The 10,706-nt window shown below is 38.1% G+C and overlaps 1 protein-coding gene across 1 annotated transcript; it reads left to right on the forward strand.

Moving 5' to 3' along the window:
- Positions 1-5,353: 5,353 nt before the first annotated feature.
- LOC145039517 (uncharacterized) lies at positions 5,354-6,313 on the forward strand. Its single transcript, XM_078987559.1, has one exon. The coding sequence runs from the start codon at positions 5,354-5,356 to the stop codon at positions 6,311-6,313; it is 960 nt and encodes a 319-aa protein (XP_078843685.1).
- The last annotated feature ends 4,393 nt before the right edge of the window (positions 6,314-10,706 follow it).

A 10,706-nucleotide genomic window follows, 5' to 3' on the forward strand; every position in this document is an offset into this window, starting at 1 on the left:
CGAGTGGCCCAAAGCGGACAATATTGTGATACGTGCCAGAGGGGGGGTGTTACAAATGGTATCAAAGCTAGGGCACGGGTCGATGTGTTCGACGGGGACGTCGAACCCTATAATGGGGGGTGAAAGTGGGTTAGATCTGATCCCACATCGGCTGGGAATGAGAACTAAGCATTCCTTATAAAGGGTGTGGATACCTTCCCTATCACAACGCGTTTTAAAACCGTGAGGGCAGCAGATCCCATAAGAACTCTGCAGTTAAGCGTGCTCGGGCGGGAGTAGTACCGGGATGGGTGACCCCCTGGGAAGTCCTCGTGCCGAGTGGCCCAAAGCGGACAATATTGTGATACATATATACTGATATTGTTATACTATCAACAGGATGAGTGCTTTATGGCAATTTTGATTTAGGAATGACTTTGTTGAGACAAGCAGCAGATGAAGATCATCTTGATTTAGGAATGACTTTGTTGAGACAAGCAGCAGATGAAGATCATCTTGAGTCAATTTATTTGCTTGGAATGATCTATATTTCAAGAGGGACTCATCAATTTGACAAAGGTATGTATATATGGTATATATGTAAATTAAATTATATATATAGTTAATTAAGGCATGTTTGTAGTTTGGGGTTAGTATTTAGTTGTGTTGTGTTGTATAATATTTACTATTTTATTGAAAAGGTTACATTGGATTAATTGATGGGTATTTTAATGTGCAGATTTAGAATTACTTGATGCCTATTTTGGTTGGGCAGTTCTGGATGATGAGGAGTACACGGGGGTTGTTGATAGTGTCAAAGAGTTCTGTTGATGTTGTTCATAGACTTACAACGAATAACATCACATTCTAATGTGAAGACCCATGTCATTCTGTTAGAGGTGCATTGACAATAGTCCATGAAGAGGATGAGGATCAACAAAGATATTGCACGGTTTGTAGTTGGTATGTAGAGTATGATAGGTTTTATATAATTCTTAAAAATATTAATGGTTGATAATAGAATGGACATTGAATATTAGTGTTCTTATTGTATTGTATATGAAGTTGTATAGTACTACTATAATTTTATTTTGATTTTGTGTTTACATCGTTCTGTTAAAAGGGCATTTTAGTGATTTTTCTTGCTATGTTGTTTGAATAGGATGAAATATACATAAAACCCATGTTATTTTTGTGATGAAGTATAGTTAATGTAATTAAAAATAAGTTTGTAATGAATTCATTATTAAGGATAATAATCTACATAGATTATATATACTTTAACATGCCCGGTTAATATAATTAAAAATAACTTTGTAATGAGTTCGTTGTTAATTATTCATTATATACTATGTTTTCAAGAAATTATACACAACTTGATTAGCATAACTGGCTTAACCGCGCCCTTTTCTAGCATAAACTTAAGTTCGAGTCTGCTTGCCAGCAATATCTACTTTATAATTCATTTTTACATTTTTTAGCCATTAGTTTATGCCACATATTACTAGTTCAAAAACATTTCATTCAAACCATACCTTACAAAAACATTTCTTTCAAACCACACCTTACAAATTCGAATGATCATAATAATAATTCATCCATAGTATAACAAAATTAATTAAGCATACAACATCCCAACAAATATCGTCACAAATTAGCTACGTGTTTTGTTCCATAGCAAAACAAGCAAACTAAATCATATTCCATAGCAGAATTCTCTAGCAAATACCTACGAATGGTACCTCCGTAGCAATTCAATTATGGAATTGGTTTCTATCACAAACTCCGTTGCATAGTAACCACGATGATGAACTCCATAGCAGTAGTACAACAGAAAGTGATTTGGTAACAAATGTCGTTGGAAAATTGCTATGAGTTTTTGTTCCATAGAACTATCGGTAGCATAATACCAACTAATATGAAGTCGGTAGCATTTTCCCTAGCAACTCCCACTTTCACTACCAGAAATAAAATCCATAGATAATGTGGTAGCAACATTGCTATGGAACGACATTCCATAGCACGATCCATTGCAGATTAACAACGAAAATACATTCCATAGCGATCTTCCCTAGCAAAATCGCGTTTTTCTTGTAGTGTTTCTTAATTCTTGATCAAGTTGAATAATTTTTGATGCTTTGTTGTCTCTGAAAACCTTTTCCAGATTCTACCAAACCTTAAATGTGGTCGCTTGTTTCTTGAATATCATGTGAAGGAGAGAAGTGGAGAGAGTTCCATACATCCAAGACTTGACAATAGAGTCTTCACGAGTCCATGTGGCTTTGGCTGTTGTAGATTCAACAATGGCTTTCTCTTTGTCTTTATCAGCTTGACCAAATAACAGGTGGAGGCTGAAGATGGTGACCAACCCCATAGCCAATACAGTGAATTTCAAACAATTCTTGCCAAATGCCGTAGTTCATTTGATCGAGATCAAGCACAAGCGGAATTGCATGTTTGGTGTTAATGGTGGAAGAGGGTTTATCAGACACGGTAGTCATTATGGGTGAGAGTGTAGCCGACGAATAGAATGAAGACGGTGGCTAGGGTTTAAGAAAGTAGAATTGTATGGAGATGGTTATGTTAGCTCTGATACCATGTGATCAAAGTAAATCTCATCATCCTTTCTCATTAAACAATTGAAACATATACATAATACATGGACTTAGGCCACATATGTTGGGCCTTATACGTATCTAACATATGATAACACGTATAATACAATAAATAATAAATATACTCTAACACCGACCACAAACAACCACAATCAATTAGGTATTTCTTCTTCTATCTTTCTCTATCTTCTCTCTCATGCATGTGTCTCTCTTCACCGTGGAGATTATACAATCGTGGAGGTGGATACAAATCGTGGTCGTTATTTGTATAACGGATGGTCTAATACCTCGAGGTTATATAAACATCCTAAGGATTTCGCCACATCACATCAAAGGGGTTTTGTAGATATTATCCATGGATCGTACATTGTGTAAGCCTTTTCTTAATTCTTCTTAACCAAGACTCAGGTTAAGCTCCATCTCGAAACATTGTGAGGTAAGGAATAGAGCATCCTGAAGATGGCTCATCTTGTGATTACAAAATTTATTAACCACATAATTTAGTGAGCGGCGCCAAATACGTTACACGGATATTATAAATATTTCGAAATTTATAAAAAACAAATATTTACTTCAGTTTTGTTTATATATATTATTTTAACTAGAGTTTAATTTGATAGAAATTATCCACTTGCTACCATTGACTGTGCCACTAACATCACAACCATCACCACCCACCAATACCACTATCACTACCACCATCACCATCATTAATCACCCACATCATCACCATCATCGCTAATCACCACCACCATCAATCACCAACAATCACCATCACCAATATCATCACCACTACCAAATTGAAATACCTAACCTAAAATTAAAACCAAATTAAACTCTTAGCTAACAAATCAAATTAAATCAGAACTGAGAGAGACAAACCTAATCAAAATCAAAATCAAAAAATAAAAAGAACATGCCTAATGGAAATCAAAATTAGAAATGTAAAGAACAAAATTCAAAATTAAAATTAAAGAGATTGAAGGGTTGGTTTTCCAGTGAAATTGCATGTGGGAAAGAGTGATGGATTAGTTTTAACGTTGACAAGGAAGGTAATAAAGAAGGGTGGTGTTTGAGTTATCACCCTTAACGGAGAGGTGGCATTGGAGAGATGTAGGAGGTGATGGTTGCCTCGTGGTTGTCAATCGGGAACCAGGAGTTAGTGACTATATAGACGAAAGTGCTACCCCACCGGAGATAGAGGGAATCTCCAAGGATGGAAGTGAAGGGCAGATGTGACATTATTAGCGACGGATTGAAGGAGGATAAAGGAGTGGAAGAGAGGTGAGTGATATGAACTTTAGGACTTTAAGTTGAAAGTTTTAACTCACTTCTTGAAGTTTTAATAAAATTATTCATATAATTTTTAGATTTTGATCAATTTGGTCAAAGGATAACCTTATCATATTACAAGTATTTAACGGAATTAAACCTGTTTTGAGGATCAAAGCTAATGGGTTTGAAACAATGAGAAACTTTGGCATTATTTTTTCAAAAATAACATCAGCTTGCAAATATATGCTTAGTAGAGGGACCAAAGTTCTAATTTACTCTAAGTTATAGTTTACAAAAGGAAATCAACGTTTTGCAACTATGATTATATATATATATATATATATATATATATATATATATATATATATATATATATATATATATATATATATATATATATATATATATATATATATATATATATATATATATATATATATATATATATATTATTTAATTAAAAATCTACCTTTTTCACTTTTTTGAGGAGTCGAATCAGAAGTAACATACAGGCCAGGTCATATTCACTAGAATTTAAAAAGTCAACTTATGAAACCACGAATGATGGTTCACCACAAAGTCGCAAACTATGTGCGCCTGGTAGACACACTACGTTAGGCGGCAGGCCGGCAATTAGGGTGGAGCGCAGAGGAATAGGCCACCGTCACTTTTCTGTTTGTAAGAATTTATATGTTATTACTATTTATTATTATAAAGATAATAATATTAAATTAAAATAAATAATATTGTTAATTATGTAAAAGACTTAATATTACATATTAAGCTTTTTTTTTTTTTTTTAATTAAACCTCAAATTTTCTTTTAAAGCTTTTATATATACATTTTTTTTATTTGTTTGTTTTAGTAAGTTTACTGATAATTTATAAGTTTATTTGGAAAAATTAATATACTTGTGGTTTAATATAAAAAAAACTTTAACATATGTGGTCTTTTATATAATTAACATTAAACTAAAATACAAAATATAAAGGATTTTTTTAGAAAAATAAAATAAAATTGATATTCGAAAAGAAAAAACTCAATATTTAAAGTATTTATTCAATTAACCCTGAAAAAACAAGTATTTATGTAGTTAACCCTAAACAATATTAGTAAACTTTTTATTTTTATTAACTGTTAGGTAAATTAACTTTTTGAAAGTATATACCTTTTTGAATGAAGGAGAGTGAGCAAAAGTCTCATCGATACTGAACCGAACCGAACATATATCATCGGTACTGTTTATGAACATACAGGACCATACTAGTATCGGCACCGTTTATGAATATACGAGACCATACTTGGTACTAGGAAATTATGCCAAATGATATTCAATATTTGTGGTATTCTGTGTTGCAGTTTTATTGGACCCACAAATGAAATCGACATTCACTAGACATGCGTTTCAGAGGTTCATCATGTACACTATTAATGATGAGAATACCATGTTAACAAATATTTGACATAAATTGGCGAATAAATCGATGGAGTATTTATCTTCACTAAAATATGTTGGTGTTTGGAATAATATTTCCAGCACCAAAAAATCTCTTGGCAAGCTGGGAATTGAGATTCATGATCTGTTTGGTATCAACATCCAGTCAGGGAACAATACTCTTTTTTGGTATGATCATTGGATAGGTGGTAACAGTTTAAAATCTAAATATCCCAATCTATTCGAATTGGAATCACAGAAAAGGTGCATGGTTGTAGATAGGGTTGGAGGTATGAATCACAACTGGAAGTGGAAAGTTAGACCTGCTACTCGAGGGCTCGACTCTGAAGTTGATGACCTGAATCGGGATGTCTCTAACGTTCAATTAAACTTTGGGATGGACCAATGGAGGTGTAAACTGTCATCGGATGGTATATTCTCGGTGGCAATTGTCCGACAGCTGGTAGACAAGCTGCACACGGTTTGCCCAGTTGCCCCTGTGATTACATGGAGCAAATTAGTACCGATTAAGGTTATAAGTCTGGTTTGGCGAGCTGCACAACTACGTATTCCAACTGCTACAACCTTGGAACGGAGGGGTATTTCAGTCAGCTCAACGTTATGTTGTTCATGTATTGGTTGCCCTGAATGTGCTGATCATGTGTTAATTAACTGTCCGTTTGCTCACATGATCAGGTCCTACATCTGGAGTTGGTGTGGGATTACTAATGTGCATGATTCTATCAAAACCATTAGTGACCTGATACATTTTGCTAGCAATTGGGGTGGGAACATAAAGAAACGGCAACGATTCATTGTGATTTGCTATGGCATGCTATGGAATTTATGGAGATTTAGAAACAAAAGATTATTTCACGCGGAGGGTATTTCTGTCTATAGGGATTTGGAAAGTATCAAGGTTATGACTTTCTATTGGATTAAACATAGAGGCGATAGGGGTATTTGTAGTTGGGAGGATTGGGCTACATCTCCATTTTATGATTTGTAATTTTGGATTCACTTGTATGCCTTTCTATTTTTGGTCCCTCTTCTAGCTCCTTGCTGGGGGGTTCCTTTTCTTTAATATATTTGCCGTTTCCAAAAAAAAAAAAACAAATATTTGACAATATCGGATTCATGCATTGTCTCAAGAATGTAGTATTCAAGATGTAGTTTGTGTTTGAAGACGAGAATGAGTTTTTGTGAGATTATCTTAATGTGACAGACAGCAACTCATGGATTTTCTTTTATGGTGGAAAAAAGATGGCACACATTACACAATCGTTTCTTGGATGGCTAAACATATACTTTTATTAATTTTTGTTATTTAATTAATTGTACAAGTTACTAAAATGCATGTTGTTAGATATTTTTGCACTTCAAATTTCAAGTGTGACATCCGAGTCGGTTTTTAGTGCAAGTGGTCCGTCGTATATTATATCTATACCGAATACATTTGTTGACACTATGACAGAGGCTTTGGTTTTCACCTAAGATTAGATTAGAAAATCAAGGAAACCGGACAATATTGTAGAAATTTTAAAAGATGATAACGTTGTGGTAGGTATTAAGTTTAAACATATTTCTTATTTTTTGTAACAAATCATTGATTACATCCTAACTTTGTTTTATTATCGGTTTTACTTTTATATTAGAGCTTGAAGAGGCTATGCACCATAGCAACTGTCAAGAAAATAGGAAGAAGCATATGAGAATTTTAGAGTAGTTTGTTAATATGTCGAATGTTTGGTATTCAGTCATAATTTGTGTAACACTCCGGATTCCCAGGTATTATTTTTATTCTTTTATTTTTTGGGTGATTGTGAGGAGACTCGGCGAGTTGTAGTCTAAACTCGCCGAGTAGGATCGCGGTTTTGTGCGCGGCTTCGCGTCTGGACTCAGCGAGTCCAAAAGTGGACTCGGCGAGTCCACGCTGTTTAATGAAACCCTAATTTCCAGGGTTTTAGACCTATTTAAAGGGGCTGATGGCCGTCATTTGCGGCCACCAACCCCAGAGAGAAACCCTAAAGAGCTTTTGAGCGTTTTGGGAGAGAGAAGAGGCCATTGTTGACTTTTGAAGCTTTGTTTGGCAAGGCAAAGGAGATTCTAGCTAAGAGGAGGCAAGGAAGGTGGACATCCTTCGATTTTGGAGATCAGAGCATCATTTTGGAGGTATATTTTGGCTCCCTTTTCTGTTGTTATGATGAACATGGGGGTTTAGGGTTTCTTGACCCCTTTGTTGGTTAGATTTGATGTCCATTTCGTCCCTATTTGTGATGAGGCTTGAGATGGGATCCATAAAGGTCCAAAGAAGCCTTATTCCTTAAGCTTTATGAGGATTCATGGGAGTTATGACCTAGAGTTATGAGATATGGGGCTAAAACATCATTTAGGAGCAAATAGTTGTTGTTTGAGCACCAAGGTTTGGAGTTTACGTGATTATCATGCTTGGGGAGGCCAGATCTATGATTGTATGGAACAGATCTGACCTCAGAAGTGAGTTTGAGTTTATGCATGGCATGGACTCGCCGATTCTGAAGAATAGACTCGGCGAGTCGCATGAAGTTTGCCCGTAACCACTCAGCGAGTGGTCTTATCGAGTTGAGGGGTCGACTCAGTGAGTAAAGGAGAGTCAGGGGGGACTGAGTCAAGCTGGAACTCACCAAGTTGTTCTTGAGACTCGGCGAGTTGAGTCATGGTGGCCCCGCGATTTATGCCAAGTGAAACTTGTCGAGTCAGAGAAGTACTCGGCGTGTTAAGAGAGGATCCAAGGGAATCAGTGGACACGTATAGACTCGCCGAGTCGCCCTAGTGCACTCGCCGAGTCCGGTCAAAGGTGACCGTTGACCTTGTTGACCTTTAGGGTTGAGTTCAGTTGTATTTATGAGTGTATTACTTTGTGTGATTAGGCGGAGGCTAGATCACATTTATTCTGAGACAGATATTTACCAAGATACGCGAGGTGAGTCTTCTCACTATACTTTACCTTGAGTAGGTAAATAGAGTTATGTGATACAGTGTTTTATATATATTATTGTTGCACTGCATTATTCTATGTGATTTATGCTGTGCATGCTTGCAGAGTTAGAACCTGAGGGTTCGTAGAGTTTGGGTGCACGGACCCACAGAGTTATAGCCTTGAGTGGCTAATATGTGTTATATGTGGTATTTTGAGGAACTCACTAAGCTTTGTGCTTACAGTGTTTTGTATTATGTGTTTCAGGTAGTAGTGAGGATCGCGGGAAGGCGCAGGCTTGATCAGTACACACACGGGATTTTATGCTATGAGATATTGGGATTGTTATATGTTATAAATTGAGTTTCAAACAATGATGTTTTTATGATTTACAAATGAATTATGTTTCATAAATGCGAAAAATTGTTTTGGAAATTTACGGTGTTACAAGTTGGTATCAGAGCCTTGGTTTGAGGGATTCGGGTACACCTTCGGGAGTATTTGAACTCAAACTGAGGATTTGGAAAATATTTTCAAAAGAGAACCAAGTTTTCTAAAAGAAGTAAAAGTTTTTCTTAGAGAAACACAGAGCAGAGACGTGTGTACGATCAGTCAGTGCCCGAACGGTGATTTCTTAAAATACCCTTATGTTATATGTTTATGAGATTGATATGATGTATTCTCTTGCTAGAATGGGCTAGGTATTCCTATTAGGACTAGGGTGGCCTGATTTGTTATGCCTTAGCCTAGGGGAAAGTGAGCTGCTATGAGATGCTTAAGAGTGAGTAGGTAGCAGTGAGGAGCTATCAGAGATCTATAGTGAGTGGATTATGCATAATAGAGTCCTTAGGACTTGGGATCCTAAGAGGAGGACTTGGGCTGTACACTGATATGGTGCGGACAGTAGTATTGGGCCCGTACTACTGAAAACACTGGAGCGGTGTACAATTCAAGTAAGAATCTTCGGGATGCCAGAGATCAAGGAGGGATGCGTTATCGAGTGCGAGTGTGCTCGAATGAATTTCTAATATATCGTATGTTGTATTTCAGAGGTAGATCATGGTAAAGACACGACTTATGCCAGAGAGCAGCGAGACTAGTGATGAGGAGATCCGCCGGATCATCCATGAGGAGGTGGCTGCGGCCATCAGGGCAGAGATACCAGAGATGTTCGGGTCTATTAAGACCACGCTGATTGAGACTTTTGATGAGAATTATGCCGCTCTATCTGAGGCTGTTGTCGCAGCAGCCACTGCAGCCGTCGCTGCTGCTAGGCCGCAAGGGGGTGACTCGTTGTTGTTCAGGGAGTTCAGCGACACGAAGCCACGAGAGTTTGATGAGACACAGGATCCGATTGAATCGATGAGATGGGTATCTGACATTGAGGGATGTTTCTATACTTGCTCGTGTCCGGAGCACTTGAGGGTTCAGTTTACGCTAAACCAACTTCGCCTAGGGGCGAAAGACTGGTGGAAGTTCACGACAGCACACTATTCTCCAGTAGAGCTTGCTGCAGTGACCTGGGAGAGGTTCACCACCATGTTTCGTGATGAGTACGTTCCCTCGGTGGAACGATATCGGTTGGCACAGGAGTTTTTGACCCTCAAGCAGGGTACGAAGTCTATTACGGCTATTACCAGGATGTTTCATGAGAGGGCAATGTTCTGCCCTGAACACGTGTCTACTGAGCAGGCACGAATGAGCCGTTATTTGAGTATTTTGAGGAGAGATATTCGGGAGTTTGTGTCAAACTCCTCATACCGGATGTTTGCCGAGCTTCAGGCAAATGCTCGGAAGAGGGATATCGAGCTAGAGACTCAGGCGAGGGAGGAGGCCGAGTCTCAGGGGAGGGATCGGCGACCAGCACAGTCTCAGCCGGCAGCCAAGCGGGCCAAGCCTGCTGATTCCAGGGCAGGGATCCAGAAGGGCCGCACTTATGGAAAGTGTGGCAAGGGTCATGATGGAGTTTGTAGAGCGGGATCTTGCTACAAGTGTGGCAAGGAGGGGCATATAGCCAAGGACTGCCCAAAGGGGTTTGCAGTGTGTTTTCACTGCAACCAGACCGAACACCGGAAGGCAGAGTGTCCGCTGTTGCAAGGGACTACCCAGGGAGCACCACAGGGATCTGCCCTTGCTGCTATCAGAGCTACTGAGAGCCGGCCAGTGAAGGCCGAGGTACCGAAGGCACGAGGGAGAGCCTTCCAGTTGACCGCGAAGGAGGTTCGCGTAGCACCCGATGTCGTGGCTGGTATGTATTCTTTCATGTAATTATTTAATGTTTAAGATTTTATTCTTACATCATGATATGTATAGGTACTTTTCTTGTGAATTTTGTACATGCTTTGGTGTTATTTGACTCGGGTGCGAGTCGATCTTTTATATCGTTGGCTTTCAGTCGGCACATCAACATTAGTCGAGAGAAGTTGAGTTGACCTCTGAGAGTTTC

Source organism: Lactuca saligna, chromosome 4, assembly GCF_052625555.1.
Source record: "Lactuca saligna cultivar CGN05327 chromosome 4, ASM5262555v1, whole genome shotgun sequence".
Lineage (NCBI taxonomy): Eukaryota > Viridiplantae > Streptophyta > Magnoliopsida > Asterales > Asteraceae > Lactuca > Lactuca saligna.

What these genes read in the sequence shown, in the direction of transcription:
- LOC145039517 (XM_078987559.1), top strand. Translation starts at nt 5,354, where the DNA reads ATGGAGTATTTATCTTCACTAAAATATGTTGGTGTTTGGAATAATATT.